Source organism: Xiphophorus couchianus, chromosome 18 (genome assembly GCF_001444195.1).
Source record: "Xiphophorus couchianus chromosome 18, X_couchianus-1.0, whole genome shotgun sequence".
NCBI lineage: Eukaryota > Metazoa > Chordata > Actinopteri > Cyprinodontiformes > Poeciliidae > Xiphophorus > Xiphophorus couchianus.
In genome coordinates this window covers 28,053,853-28,069,834 of record NC_040245.1, presented here as the reverse complement: position 1 = coordinate 28,069,834, position 15,982 = coordinate 28,053,853, and the positions used below count along the sequence as shown (strand labels likewise).

Below are 15,982 nucleotides of genomic sequence, written 5' to 3'. Positions count from 1 at the left end.
TTCTGATTTCCAGTTTGCCCTCAAATGCAGCATTGGTCCTCTTTTGCTCTTGACATTAGGAAAGTCTGCTAAATGACTATTTAAATGCTTTCATTATGTAGAAAACCTTCTGTAAATTTATTGTGTTATGTTTCTGAAGTAAAATCCTTTTGCAATGTTGCTGTCAAGTCACTGTATTTCAATAGATATACTGTAAAAAATGTTCTTCAGAAGTTGTTTAATGCTTCCTATTCCTTTTCAAACAGAAAAGTAGTGGTAAACAAATTATTTTGTTCTTGGTTATGTATGCACATGATTTTCTCTGCTTGTACGTATTGCTTGTTCAATTGTTTATAGAAAATTTTTTGAGATAGTTTAAATTTGTGCTTGAAGAAAGCCCAACATCATCTATGTGACTTAGACAAGTGGAAAGCTACCATTGTAGAGTAACTGGTGAAATGCTCATTGAAAACTTTATAAAAAGGTAAAATTGAGCTTTTTTATTTTAGAAGAAGTCTTGTTGAAGCATGCAACAAGGTGGTGCAGGGATAAAGCGCAAGTCGTCCCCAATTAATTTGTCGCTATTGTGAGTTAAAAATTTCATGAAAGTAAAATGTTCGTTTTTGTGGCGCATCTGTACCGTATTTTGAAGGTGTAAACGTTACCATACCGACCAGTCAGAGAACGTTAGGGTCGCGTGTGGAGGAGTAGGGCTTATGAGTCCTAAGTCTAGTTCGGCACAATTTAAGGATAGTCAGATGATTTTCCAGACCTCCGTGACCACACATGACACAAGCCGATAAAAGTATAACAGGTTCGATTGGTCACATGGCAGGAGCAACACACCACACATGAACCGATTTCACTCGCAAACATCCCGGTTCCAGAAGAAAATCCCGTAAAACCCCCAACATACGTGAATGTAGAATAAACAAACACGGATGACAATGTAGAAGCAGTAGTGACAGTTTGCGGACTCATTTTAAGCGAGCTAGTGTCAGCGTCAAGCCCTGACTCAATGAATAGCCTTATCTTTATAACCTATTTATGTCACGTTAATGATGAAACGTTATCGGGTTTATCAACTGTGGTACCAGTTTCACTCCAGTTCCTCTCATTATCATTTCTGTTGATATTTCTTGTATGAAATGCTGAATAAACATTCATGCTGTTTCCACATATCGCCATGTCAGCTGTTTGGGATTCCCCTCTATTCTTATGTCACTGTGCTTTCTGATTGGCTACCTGTCACATTCAACAGGCTGCTCCCAGTCAGGGAAAACCCCACAGGCTGGCCCAAGACAATAAAACATGTTGAATATGCCCGATTTTAGATCGCAACGGTCCAACGTTCTGCGTAACACACCACACACTGCAGGATGATTGGTTATGATTATCGCAAGCGACAATCTTAGAACTCGGAACATTCTAAGATGTTCGTACAGGGAAAATCGGGGCAAAAATTGGAAATTGTGCCATCTGAACTAGGCTTTAGCGGGCACACCAACATGCAGAAGCCTTGTCTGACGGTTCAACCCCCATCCCCCACTCCCCTAGGCCACAGTAAAATTGCCACGCCTTGACCGGTCCGCGGTGATAAAAAGCCTTATCTTTTGGGGACCAATGCCATATACGAAGGCATTGGTCCTCAAAGTGGCTGTTACACGTTCAAGTCCCGGCCTGTTGACCTTTGCCATATGTCTTATGCCCTATACTCATGGACCTTCAGCAAAAACAAAAAAGAATCAAATCGTCAACTTTCTCTGAGTTGTTTTTGTGCACTGAAAAAGGCCCAACTGTATGAGCAGACAAGGCACATGAAACAATATTTAGGAAATACAAATGGGGGTGATATACATTATGTTTTTGATGAGGGAATAACATTTTACCATGATGTACATGTATTTTTTTCACAGTACTGTTCCTTTAACAAATGAAGGCTGTTTATAAAGTGAAAGAGGGCCTAAGTATTATTAGGCAGATGGCTATTGATGGCTAGTGATTGGTGTATCGCTGCAGCTAGAATGGCTCACTTGTTCTCAAAGTACATTTTAGAAAATAAATGTATCTATCCACCTATCTAATATTTATTTATTTGAATCAGTTGCTATCTCTATCATTTAAAGAAAATCCTATATTTTACAGTCCAGGTCTTAAAATAAGCCAGGTATTAATCTACTTGTACTTTATCAGATATCACATAAATCCCATAAAAGCTCATTGAGGTTTGTAGTTGAAATTTAAAAATATGTGTATATACTATGGATATCTACACTCCCATCACAAAGTATTTGGATACATTTCATTTTAGAATATAAAATGTAAGGTTGTCTATGCAGAGAAGATAACTTCTTCCTAGTTTTATCAGTTGGAAAGTTTCACTTTTATGTTTTGTGAAACTTTATTAGCTGTTCTCTCCTCTGAAATGTGTTGCTAATTAGAATCTCAACACTTGGCAATGGTGGTGTGTCTCTGGAGTCTCTTGTTGCACATGTGTTTAACGCGATGCTAGTGTTCGCAGAAAAACATTTGATCAAAACTTTCAAAATATTTTAATCATATATCTCTCCCTTCATTCTGATCTTCAATAGAAAAACAATGTGCTGATATTTTCAAGTAATTAAAAATAATTAATAGACCTATTGTCATAAACATTGAAGGTAAAATCTACTTCTTTGTAGCTTTTTTTAAAATCACACATTACTGAAGCTTCAATGGATTTATGAAACCTAAAGCAGATCAACATCAGGAGATTGCTGAGTTGCTTACATTTTTTTTTACCTTCAGTACAGCCAGCAGGTGCAGCACTCTCATTTTCATTACTTGTTTTGGAGCATATCCTTTAGCCTCATAGCATAATTGCCTAATACATCTTTTAGTGTTTTTCTTTTTTTGGAAAACAGAAAAAAAATCATAAATAAAATATAGAATTTTTTTTTTTAATGAATTTTTTTGGACTGTAACAAGTGTTCTGGTAGCCTCAGGACATGGGCAATTAGACAGGATGATGTAGTAGTATAATAATATGAACATTACACTTAGGAAATTATGTAATGAGGCTATCTGTCCTCAGTCTGCTCTGGTCATGGTGGGTAAAGAACATTCTGCTATTTGTGTCCAAATAACACAAAAAGTCGTACAAAATATGCAGAATCAGGACATTAACCATTAGATGTTGAGGTTTTATGATCATAGTTCTGATGAAATGATAGGTTTAAACACACTCACACATACAGTGAGTATAAGAATATTTTTCTTTCCATCCCAACCACAGGTTGTTTGACATTCTTTCAGATCAATGATCAAATACAAATCTGCCAGTAAAAAGTGTTATGTTGTTTTAAAATAGGACCCAAGTGCAGGCAAAACTGGAGGCCAAAGGAAAGTCAACGTCTTTGATAAAATAAATGTAAACTTACAGCGTGGCATAATGAATCAAAACAATGAGCAGGCAGGAAAAGAGCAGACCAGGAGGGAATGGAAGAATCCAGCAGGGAACGGGAAATAAAGAGCCTGGTTACTGGGGAGATTGAAGACTGACAAGATGCAGGTGGTTGACTACAAACACGATGCATCAAATATCTAAGAGAAGTACATCCAAAAACACGAGAAACAGAACACCCGAATAAAGTAGAAAACTTAATCCAAAGGCAAGAACAGATATGGCAAGAGCTTCAAGATGATACCAACTGCTGAGTATGGCAAGACCTGTAGAGCAGGGGTGTCAAACTCCAGTCCTCAAGGGCCGGTGTCCTGCAACCTTTAGATGTGCCTCTGCTGCACCACACCTGAATAGAATAATTAGGCCATTAGCAAGACTCTGGAGAACTTATGTACACAAGAAGGAGGTAATTAAGCTATTTCATTCTAGTGTTTTGTACTTGAGACACATCTAAAAACTGCAGGATGCCGGCCCTTGAGGACTGGAGTTTGACACCTGTGCTGTAGAGCAAAAATGACTGCAGGAATTAAGTGGAATGGAAGGACTTAAGAAAGTAAGCAAACAAGAAAATTATCAAAATCAAACACCCCAGAATCGCGAGAAAGACAAAATCAGATATTTTGTCCTTACATATGTGAAGTCCACTTTTTTTTATCCTTGGGTTTATCATAAATGGTTGATGACGGAAGTCCAATGATGAACTCAGTTCATTCTCGTAGTTTTCACTCCTATTTATAAAGAAAAGCCTGGTTTTAATGTGTAGCTAAAATGCCTTATTTGAATATGTTGATCAAAATGTTAATTGTCATTATTTTAACTATACAATACGTAACGCAGACATGGATAAATGAAAGTATCACCTCTGTTAAGGGTTTTAAAATGATCAGAGCTTTACGGTTTCTACGGTTAAAATCAAATCAAATGTTTTTAACATCTGAGCTCATGTTTACAATAGTTTACTTCACATATTTCATCATATTATGAATAAAGTGGGGAAAAAGATGTTTTAAATAAGAATTGTGAATGAAATCTGCGATTTAAAAAGGATCTACTTTATTTTTGCCATTAGTCTACTAAAGTGTAGACTGCTACAGATAATTTGTATTTATTATTATTTATTTATTAAGGCAATATTCATATCAACCCACTGTCTGACCTTGTCAAACCCACTTTTTTCTACATCTAAGAAGAGAACAGCCTGATATGTTTCCTTTTTCTGTGTCATTTAATGTTTAACCGAGATCGCTGTTGATTTGAAAAGCATGTATTCTGGCTCCCAACCAAAAATAGGTATATTTTTCCATCCAGAGGCCAAACGGAGAAAGTTTGCTTTGGAAGGGTTACAGTCCAATCCCTTTTCACTGACGCAGAATGGACGTAAAGAGCTGACGAAACCCAACGAGCTGCTCCCTACACTCTGCCTGTTTACCAAACGGGTTAAACCTTCAGCTTGAACAACTGAGCCCACGTGATTCTTGTTAATCAGTACAAACCTTACGACTCAAGATTTACTCTTAAACTGTGGGGGATTTACCAAACCATTGTGCTTGCTCTCTATCTACTTTAGATCTTTCTTGGCTGATTGAATCACCTTCTTTCAACCCTGGAACCCTGAGCTCTGATCACTGACCTCGGCGCAATTGTGCAAGAGACTGACACTGGAAAACGGTCAAAAGAGATAATGCAGTGCATCAGACGTATCACCTGTTTTTGTCACAGCAGTGTTTTTCCAAAATGTTATGTAACTTTTCGACTCCCGTCCAGAGACACCCAGGTCCAAGCTCAACAGGGGTGGAGCCAAGACTCAATCCTCCAGGTCACTGCAGTAACAAAACAAGACGGAGGCACAAAAAAAAAAAAACAGCGTATAAACAAAACTGAAAAATTGAAAGAATTAACTGAGTAGCTTTGCCTTCTCTATGTACTCAAGATTTTTGTGATTAGTCCAGACCAAGAAAGGGTATTCTGTCCCCTCCAGCCAATGTTGCCACCTCCTCCATTGCCACCTTCATGTTCATACATAGTTTCTTTCTGAACAGGACAACATTCTGGAAAGAAAAGCAAAGGAGTGATGCCTATTGTTCTTCACAGCTCGCTGAGATCCATCTCCAAACATAAACAGGCAGTGAGGATGTGGTAGTGTGAGGTCAGAGACAGATGTGAACAGGTCTTATAGACCACTCAGGCCTTACATTGTTTGATGCAGAGGAGCTGCAATGGAGCAAAAGTCGCAAATAAACTTTGAGTAAAAATGTGCAAAATCAAGGAATCCTTGCAGCTGCAAAAGGCTAGCGGTTGTGGTGCCACTCAGTCATGGCACTAACTTTCACTGGAGTCATCTTTACCTCACCCTCACAAATGATAAAACTAAGGAAGGAAACTCTGGGTACATGAACATCACCCTTTTCAGTCTTGCCAAGGAGTCCGTGGAGCACTTGGCTGACCTGTCTGTTCACCAGAGAAGAAAATTATCATCAAGATAAACAAAGACATATTGAGAAGATCTCGAAAGACATAATTTACTAGGGCCTGAAAAAAAGCAAGTGCATCGGTCAATTCAATAAGCATTTCTAAATACTCATAATGAACACTAGGTGTATTAAAAGCAGTCTTTCACTCATCTCCTCCTCGAACTCTCACTAGATGGTAAGCAATGCACAAGTCCAGTTTTGTGAACATTTTAGTACCATGCAGCAGTTCAATAGCTGTAGAGAAAAGAAGAGGTAGGTCCCTGTTCTTTACTGTGAAGTCATCAAGGTCCTGGTAGTCAATGCATGGGAGAATTGTCTTATCCTTTTTCTCCACAAGTGAAAATCAGCCCCAGCAGGAGATGAGGACGGTCGAACGATGAATAATTCTTCATTGCCTCCTGACAGAGAATTTAATCTTCCCCTGGGTGGTGAAGAACCAGGCTGAAGATGGGTGGTGTAATCTGAAGGGAGATGCTACAGCAAAACAGTGGCTTTAGACTTGTTGAAGACCTCACAGAGATTGAGGAACTACTCCAGGTACTCTGGAGAGGTCAGGGCAATCCACTTGGCCATTGGTATCTTCTTTAGAAGAAATAATTGTATCTGAGGAGGAGGAAGGGTCAGAAGCTGAGAAACCTCTGTTTTTTCTGCAATCCATATGCCATGAGAGAATCCGTTCAGATGTCCAATCCATCTGGAGGTTGTGCTGGAGGAAAAACCAGAAAAAACTTGTGTACTCTGATCACTTATGTTGATTTAATTTTCATTCAGCTTGTTGTACATCTACGGGTGAAGATGAAGAGTCTCAAACCGACATTCACCCATCTTGTCTAATGAGACCAAGACTAAGACAGAGACCAAGAAAAAGACCAAGAAAAAACAAGTAGAGTCAGTTTTCGTCTCAAGACTGGTCTGCAGCCATTCAGCCCTGTAGCTCACACCTTAATGTCTCATTCACTATTTTTACAGGAGGTCATCGGATATGTTATGTTACATGAATGAATTTTGTTCGGGCTACAAATCTGAGATAAAAAGGGGAAACTGATTACTGAGATGCAGACTACTACAGAAACAAGCAAACAAACGTCCTGTAAATGCAGGCAGAGAAATCAGAGGCTGAAGCTACATAACAAAGTTTTGAGGTGGCACTCAGCTCAATGCAAACACAACCAGCGCCAGAGTATAACGAGGCTGGGTCCTGCACTGCAGAAAGGCCTTATGTTTTGTCAAAGTGCAGCATTCTTCCTGCTAGCCATCTTCCCTGATAAAAAAACATGTGTTTTATCATTGAGACATTTCCAGGGAGGATTGTTTGTTGTGGTGCTGGTTTGCTGTGTGTCAGTCCTTTCACTGTTTTGAATCAGGTGAAAGCCTATCTGCAGTCCAAAATCAGATTTGTCAAGCCGATAAATCTAAATTTCCATCAGTGCACAATTTTTCAATCAAAAAAAATTGATTGAAGAATTTTTGAAGCTTAAAAACTACTAAGCTTCTTTTTAAAATGTATTCTTGAGAAACTCTGTATTTCAGCCTAATGGTATCAATTTGAAAGACAATGTAAAAAGTTTTTTTTTCTTTTAACAAGATTGAGACAAACATCTAGAACTCATTTTTTTTCTTCTGTTCCCTCTTGAGAACAACTGAGGTGCACAAACAGCAAGTGGCGATGACGACACCACAGAGTTAACTTTCATTAGATATTGCTCCTGGATGTCTTGTATTTAAAGCCTTCATGCAAGGAGATCTTTGTGAACAGGCTGTTTAAAACTATTTGCATCGGAGCAGAAGGTTTTGAAATTACTGCATTTCATCTGAGCACCTTGGTTGGACTTTGATTTTGTATTTTTTTTTAAGGAATATTGTTTTATGTAGTAATATTTAAACATAATGCAACAAATGAGTTGTTGCATCATTTGAACAAATCTCTATTTCTTTAAAAGGAAAATGTCTAATAACAGCTCTGTTGCTGTTGGCTCTTTCCAGCAACAGATAAGCTTCCGTGTTTTGCTCGTTCAGATTTTGGTGGCTATTTTTCTGTGCATCAACATGTTGCTCATTGTGACGTTCTTCAAGAAGGAGTGCTTCCACACCAGCACTCGGTATATTTTATTTGCTGTGATGTTGATGTCGGACAGTTTTGTGCTAATCCTATCTAATGTTTTGGTAATTATCAACTTTCTTCAGTTCACCATACAGGTGTGGTTGTGTACCGTCATTTCCATTGTCACGTTGCTCTATGTTGCGGTCACACCTGTGACTCTGACAGCTATGACTCTGGAGCGTTACGTGGCCATTTGCCTGCCACTGCGGCACGCAGAGCTCTGCTCCACACGCAGGTCAATGCACTGCATCCTCGTCATTCACGGTATCAGCTCCGTTCCCTCCATGTTGAATCTCTCCATATTCTTTGCAACGGCGTCGTTGGGCCTTTACGAACAAAGGGCGTTGTGTTCAGTGGAGATATTCATTTTACAACCGTGGCAACGTCACTTTAGGTCTGCCATAAGTCAACTTTACTTTTTCATCATGTGCATCATCATAGTTTTCTGCTACATTCAGATTGTCAAAGTGGCCAAAGCTGCATCTGGAGAGAATAAACAGTCGACACAGAAAGGAATGAGAACCGTGATTCTTCACGCCTTCCAGCTGCTGCTCTGCCTCATCCTGCTATGGAACCCGTTCACTGAAGCTGCTGCGCTTAAAGTTGATGTTAATTTATTTTTGAATATCCAATATTTTAATTACATAGTATTTAGCCTCGCACCGAGATGTCTGAGTCCTCTGGTTTATGGGCTCAGGGATGAAATGTTTTTTCTTGCACTTAAAAATTATATTTGCTTCTGTTTTCGTAAAAGATTCACAGTCTGAGTTAAATTACCTAGAAGTACAGGAAAGATTGAATTATATTATTATTATTACTATTACGCTCTGTAGTTTTGCTTTTATTTTTATGCATAATTTGTTCTAAATTGTAAGAAATTAACAAAAGTTTTAAATTATAATTACATTCCTAAATCTTTTCTCCCATGAGTTGCTTGCATGTTTCTAAATAAGTTCATTGTTTTCCAATCAGTTCGTGCAGTTCTACATTTTGAAATACGACGACAGTGCAGCTATGTACAATTATTCCAGCACAATAGCTAATTCTATTATTCATTACTTCTGCTGCTAAAATAAGAAAACAATTATCTCTGGCTTCATGATAGATGGACTTTAAATTGCAGAAACAGTATGAAAGGGAATGTACTGCAACCTTTTTTAAAACTTTATATTCCTTAATCTCAGAAAACCTTGACACAAATCTTGCAGATTAGAGCCATGATCTCGCTCTAATCTGCCAGATCATGATAAAGTTCACTCTCTCTTTTTAAAAATCATTGTGACATCTGTAATACAATTAGAATTTTTACAGAAATAAAAATAAACTCGGAATCAAAAACTTTTCAATCGAATAGTCTGTTTTTGTTTTGCGAGTTATGTCTCAACCTTTGCTTCATAAACAAGATCAAATCTTCACAGCTTTGGGAAAATGTGAAAAGGCAACACAAAACTTTGAAAAAAAAAAAAAAAATCCCCACAAAAGTGTTTTTATACTTTATCTTTTTATTTTTTCAACATAAAAAATGATAAACATAATAAAAAAAACAAACACTCTTGATACAGTAAAACATCAGCTTTTGTTGTTCTCTTTCTCCATATTCATCACTGATGATTTAATTGTGGAAACGACACGAATCAAATAAATAACAAGGGATACAGTAGATAATACTTAAAAAATTGCTATTTATTTATTTCCATCAGGAAATCTGTTGCCTTTCTTGTAAATATAAATATATACAATCTATACAATGCTATAGAATCCAGATTAAGTTAAAGTGAAAAGAAAAAAAAAAGTTTAATAGATGAACGTTTCATAAGGAAATCAATTGCACTCTGACATGCTTTCTGCTGTGGTTGACTCAGTCCTCCCGTAGATAAGCCTCATGCACCTCATGCTCCTCGCTGCCCTCTAGAAAAGCTGAATATTCGGCCATTCGCTGGATCTCCTCCACTTTAGTCTCGGCCAGCTTCTTATCTGCCTCTGATGACAGTTTCCGTGCCTCCTCCACTTGCGACTGGGCCACCTGAATATTTGTTTGGACCAGGATGGACGCTTGATGGGCTCCTGCAAAATTAGAGGCCCAAACATGCACATCATTTTCTGAACAATATGGAAATGGTCAAAAGTACATATTAGAAGTTTGACTACACTGCTCTAATTTCCCTCACCTGAGGAGTATGCTGCCTCAGCTGCCATTTTACAGAGGTTGACAGCTTTAATCCAGGTCGAGTCATAATGCTTACATTCATTCAGTCTCTCAGCAGCCTGTTAGGACACATACAAGAAATAATCAGTATAACAAATACATGTTTTTGCAAGAAACAAAAATGTTAGAAGTGTAATTCAGATCTTTTCTCAGGCCTACCTCTGAACGCCAGCCACTGATCGCCCGCTGGAGGGATTCCTCCTCTGATGGACTCATCTTGCCCACGGATGCAAGATATCTCTTTTGGAAAATGATGCGTGAGTGCACAGCCTTTGGAAAAGAGCAAAACAGGAGCAGGTTTAATATTCCTGTGATGAATTAACACCAACAATTTGGACATTTAATGCAAATGCAGAATCTACCTTTGAGTAGTCTGTCAGCGCATCGGTGAGAGCCAGGGTGGCCTGAGAGAGGAAAGAACTGGAGCTGTCTGTCAGCACTGAGGCAGCTCTCCTGATCAGAGAGTTATGGGAAAGATCCTCAACCTGCTGCAAAAAGAAAAGAACATTAGTTTTACTATTTTCTTCTTGTAAGGCATGATGAATAGTTTTTTTTATTTTTACATTGAGTCTTTGACTCACCCAAAGCCCATGGCCGACACTTAATGAGGCCAGGCTGATGTGAGTCGGGTTCGTCATCTCTCCAGGTTTCTGAACTCCAGACCTCTTCTCAGAAGTACTGCAGAGGGAAAAGATACAAGAAATACTTAGAGATCTAAAGTTATGGACAGCAAATAAGAACTTAAACTGCTACTGCTTCCTGTTTACAAAGTAACTTACCTGAGGTAGCGGATGCAGGCTGCTCCTCTCCTTTGCAACAGGGAAACCTCTTGGTTTTGTACCAGTCCTCCTGCAGCATGTTTTGCACACGCTGAACACCGACGAACGGCTTGCATCTTGAAGACTTTTAGTTTAGCTGCTCTAGCTGATGCTTTTTAAGATTTGTTGAGCGATAAGTGCTGATTTTCTGTCTTCAACAAAGTAAAAGAAAGTCCTGCTCACTTATTGATGGCTTGTGTTTGTAGAATGAAGAAAAGAATCCAGAAAGTTTGGAGTCTGTTGAGCGAGTGTTGACAGTTCCACCCTTAGGATATTTATAAAGCCTCAGCTCGTGTTGATTACGTAAAAGGTATTGATCTGTTGACGTTGCTTGCAAATGTACGTATTTGGCTTTATCTAAAGTCCTACTGATACGTGCAGGACAGAGAGGCGGGTAGTGAGTTTGGACAACACTTTCCCTGTTCGTTTACTTTATTCTCTGTGCACCTCTTGTCCCACACTTCTGGAGGTTGGATCCCTGTTAGAGTTTAGATCAGGCCTAAAAAAATCCAGCATTACCCAGCCCAAGCTTGTAGACAATATGTCTGATGCCAATCATAATCTGCTTCGCATATTATGAAGCAATATAATAGAACCTGGCCGTCCCCTATCAATCTTGCATACAATTCCTAGCATACAATCCCTTAGGCAACTGGCCTTCGTCTACCAGATATATATATTTTCACACAGAAGTTCCAAAGGAGTATATAGAATCAAGAGCAATATTAGCAATAATAGTAATTATAATATACTGTACAAAATTATAAAATAAAAAGTGCACAGTCACAATAATATACATAATCACGAGTCAAGAGATCCCTGCTGAGTAGGATAACTTTCATAAAATGTATATAATGTGCTTGTGTATTACGCAGACATGGCAAAATGACAGTACAATCTCATTGTCAAGTCACACGTTTCAACATGATCTAATCTTTAGTTTCTATGTTTCAAATCAAACCTTTTACATTTAAATCTAATCTCAAGTTAACCTGCTGCAAAGTAAAAGAAAAGTGTCTTCTAAGTGCCACTTATTGCTCAGTCAAGTCTGAATTGCAAAATGAATTCAAGAGAAAAAGATACGACTGGGAATAAGTCAACCAAGTGGTCTTCCAAGGAATTGCTGAACGTCGTGAAATTAACTTTTTTGTTTGTCTTTTTTCTGTGTCATTTAATGTATAACCAAGAATCCTGTTGATTTGAAGAGCGTCAATTTTGTCTCCCAGCCAAAAATAGTTATCTTTTTTCATTCAGAGTTCAGTTGGAGAAAATTTGCTTTGGACAGATTACAGTCCAACCCCCGTCCATCCCTTTTTACTGACGCAGAATGGACGTAAAGAGCTGACGAAACTCAGCAAACACTCTCTAAACTCTGCTTGTTGACAAAACGGGTTATGTCTTTGGGTTAAACCTTCAGGTTGAACAACTGAGCCCAAGAGATTCATGGTAATCAGTTGGAATCTTACGACTCAAGATTTACTCAAACTGTGGGGGATTTACCAAACTATTGAGCTGCTCTCTGTCTACTCCGGACATTTCTTGGCTGATTGAATCACCTTCTTTCAACCCTGGAATCCTGAGCTCTGATCACTGACCTCGACGTAGCTGTGCAAGAGGGAGACACTGGAAAATGGCCTAAGAAGATAATGCAATGCACCAAATATAGCACTTCTTTTTGTCACTTCAGTGCTTTTTGAAATGTTCCAGAGACCAGGGTGCAAGCTCAAACTTTAGTGTTTCAGTCACACTTTTTACCGAATGTCACGTGATGTGTTATGCTACACGGATGAAGTTTGCTCAGCCTACAGCTGTTGAGGTTAGCAGCAGACCATCCCCACTATGAACAGTGTTGGTGCTGTACTGCTGTACATCAGATGGTGGACCAGAATCGCCTTGAAGTCGTGCGAAAGTCTTTCTCTATGGCCTCGCTGAACTCCTCCCACACCCGAGTTTTGCCTCAGCAACCACACTGGAAAATCCCATATTTTTCTGTTGCTTTATTCTTAAAATAAGATATTCATCAGTCTATTGTTACTTTATCACATATAACATAAAAATGTTTATGACTATCTTGCATGGATTTGTGATAACATTCCTTTCAGAAGGTAATGTGTAAGGTATTCAAACAAGAATATCATAAAGAGTCACTTGGCGATGGGGGTGTGTCTTCAGAGGAATCAAGTCCAAGCCTATATAATGCAACGTAACCTAAACATTTCAGTTAAGACGGATTCATCCTGAAATGTTTCTCTACAAAGACACCATGAGAAGTAAAAAACTGTAAGCTCCTCTGCCTGATAAAGGGATTGGTAGGTGAGTGAAGTACGGTCAATAGTGAAATGTCGAGCATTAATAGATTGTATTTTGTATATTTATGTTCTTTTTGTGTAAACTGAAACTTACTGTTTTGCTACTGTTTTTCAGAAACAGGAACTATTTGTTCAGAGCAGCAAAATGCAGAATCTGTCTGTGCTTTCTGTCAATGAAACTTCCCCAAAAAGCTTCTCTGTGATCATCAAGGTGTGTGTGGTAATCCCGTTGTTCTGCGTCTTCCTGTACTTCATCGCTGTCATGCTGCAGATCTTTGCCTCTCACAGACAGTTTTTGGACACTTCCCGTTACATCCTGTTTGCACAGATGATGATCAACGACACCCTGCAGATCCTGTCCTCTGTGCTGCTCTTCCTCTGTGTGATGGGTCAGGTCAAGTTACCTCTTCTGTTCTGTGTCCCTCTGCTCTTTGTGTGCACCTGTACCTTTCTGAACACCACTTTGATCCTGGCTGCCATGTCACTGGAACGATATGTTGCCATTTTCTATCCTCTGCAGCGCCCGGCCTCCTGGCGCTCAGACCGCATCTGGATCATTATTCTGCCTCTGTGGATCATCAGCTTCATATTCCCCATTATTGAGTTTTCTATCGGGAAGTACAGTCCCATTGTAGATGTCCTTTTTACAAACATGCTTTGCAAAGGTACTGTTATTAACTCATCCCTAATCCAGGAACTGTATCGGTTTGCTGTGTATGTACTTTCCTTTGCAGTGGTAAGTGTTATCATCCTCTTCACCTATGTAAGGATTGTGATGGAAACCAGGAAGATGCGGCAGGACAGAGCTTCAGTGAGCAAAGCCATGCACACTGTGCTGCTGCACGGCTTCCAGCTGCTGCTGTGCTTGCTGGCTTTCACTATGCCCATCTCTGAAACTCTTATTGGGCTCCACACTAACTGGCTGGCTGAGGATGTCGCCTTTTTTAATTATTTCTGTTTCATCCTGATACCTCGCTTTCTCAGTCCGCTCATTTATGGCTTCAGGGACCAGAGTCTGAAAAAGCACATTGGGAACAGATTCCTCTGCTGCTCAAAGAAAAGAAAACCCTTTTTTAAATAGTGACTCAAGTTTAATCTTGATAATGTGTTATATTCCTACACAATCATGGTTGGTGCAGGTCCTAAAGCTGGACAGACACAACCAAAGATGTTTTTTCAGAGGTACTGGTACCCATAAGACCCAAAGACAGCATTCTCTACTGTGCACTGAGATGGGAAACATCTTAAAAGGTTGACAGTGTTGGCGTGCCGTGGTGGCGTAGGGGTTAGCGCGACCCATATTTGGAGGCTTTGAGTCCTCGACGTGGCCGTCGCGGGTTCGACTCCCGGACCCGACGACATTTGCCGCATGTCTTCCCCCCTCTCCTTCCCCGTTTCCTGTCAGCCTACTGCCACATAAGGGACACTAGAGCCCACAAAAAGACCCCCTGGAGGGGTAAAAAAAAAAAAAAAAAGGTTGACAGTGTTGATGTTTCATAGTAATATCATTCTGTAATTAAAAAAAAACAATGGAATAGGTTATTTAACAAGATTCAGACCACAAACACTTCTGAACAGCTCTTAACCATTTTTTTTTTAAAGTTCACACTGTTAGGTACAGCTAACAGTTAATAAGATTTTTCCCCAAACTCATAAAATATACATGGATTTTTAAACTCTGAAATTGATATATGATCGTATAAGTAGCAAAGGAAAATAAGTGATGTGTCTGTGCAGAATTATGAATCTGAAATAAAAATGTAATTGGCAAAGATATTACAACTGTTCTCCTTCTGCAAATTGTCAACATGTTCCTTCACAATTTAATATTGACATATTGCCACATTTTTAAAGCAATGGCCTAAGTAATTTTTTGACTAGTGATATTTTCGTATCGTGTTTTAGTACTGAAGAGGCATTGATGTCTGTTTTTAATTTTTTGCCAAAATCATAAGCAAAAATGACAAAAAGGTGACAATTTCTTTCATTCCTAAATGAGAAGAACTAAAATACAAATTTTGCATATGGAGACATTCTGAGGAAATTATTTCAAACATGAAATTTGTTAAAAATATCATTAAATATGTTTTTTTATTTCACAAAACATTAAAAATTCTGATTTCCAGTTTGCCCTCAAATGCAGCATTGGTCCTCTTTTGCTCTTGACATTAGGAAAGTCTGCTAAATGACTATTTAAATGCTTTCATTATGTAGAAAACCTTCTGTAAATTTATTGTGTTATGTTTCTGAAGTAAAATCCTTTTGCAATGTTGCTGTCAAGTCACTGTATTTCAATAGATATACTGTAAAAAATGTTCTTCAGAAGTTGTTTAATGCTTCCTATTCCTTTTCAAACAGAAAAGTAGTGGTAAACAAATTATTTTGTTCTTGGTTATGTATGCACATGATTTTCTCTGCTTGTACGTATTGCTTGTTCAATTGTTTATAGAAAATTTTTTGAGATAGTTTAAATTTGTGCTTGAAGAAAGCCCAACATCATCTATGTGACTTAGACAAGTGGAAAGCTACCATTGTAGAGTAACTGGTGAAATGCTCATTGAAAACTTTATAAAAAGGTAAAATTGAGCTTTTTTATTTTAGAAGAAGTCTTGTTGAAGCATGCAACAAGGTGGTGCAGGGATAAAGCGCAAGTCGT

The 15,982-nt window shown here is 38.6% G+C and overlaps 3 protein-coding genes across 6 annotated transcripts; 2 read left to right on the top strand and 1 right to left on the bottom strand.

The window, feature by feature from the left end:
* Nucleotides 1–7,836: 7,836 nt before the first annotated feature.
* Nucleotides 7,837–8,760, top strand: LOC114133283 (odorant receptor 131-2-like). Its single transcript, XM_027999057.1, has one exon. The coding sequence runs from the start codon at nt 7,837–7,839 to the stop codon at nt 8,758–8,760; it is 924 nt and encodes a 307-aa protein (XP_027854858.1).
* Nucleotides 8,761–9,569: 809 nt separating this feature from the next.
* LOC114133284 (diablo homolog, mitochondrial-like) lies at nt 9,570–11,284 on the bottom strand. Of its 3 annotated transcripts, none has more exons than XM_027999059.1 (6): nt 10,979–11,284; nt 10,763–10,877; nt 10,562–10,687; nt 10,359–10,469; nt 10,162–10,258; nt 9,570–10,057 (listed from the first exon to the last, which is right to left on the bottom strand). In XM_027999059.1, the coding sequence occupies exons 1-6, from the start codon at nt 11,092–11,094 to the stop codon at nt 9,852–9,854; spliced, it is 771 nt and encodes a 256-aa protein (XP_027854860.1). In that variant the 5' UTR covers nt 11,095–11,284; the 3' UTR covers nt 9,570–9,851. The 3 variants fall into 3 exon arrangements, with proteins under 3 accessions (XP_027854860.1, XP_027854861.1, XP_027854862.1); XM_027999060.1 differs by having other exon boundaries at nt 10,781–10,877; nt 10,979–11,283; XM_027999061.1 differs by having other exon boundaries at nt 10,805–10,877; nt 10,979–11,283.
* Nucleotides 11,285–12,098: 814 nt separating this feature from the next.
* On the top strand, nt 12,099–14,657 carry LOC114133281 (odorant receptor 131-2-like). 2 transcript variants are annotated; one of them, XM_027999055.1, is made up of 3 exons: nt 12,099–13,330; nt 13,442–13,537; nt 13,655–14,657. In XM_027999055.1, exons 2-3 carry the CDS (start codon nt 13,472–13,474, stop codon nt 14,405–14,407), a joined length of 819 nt encoding a protein of 272 aa, XP_027854856.1. In that variant the 5' UTR covers nt 12,099–13,330; nt 13,442–13,471; the 3' UTR covers nt 14,408–14,657. The 2 variants fall into 2 exon arrangements, with proteins under 2 accessions (XP_027854856.1, XP_027854855.1); XM_027999054.1 differs by having other exon boundaries at nt 13,442–14,657.
* Nucleotides 14,658–15,982: the final 1,325 nt, after the last annotated feature.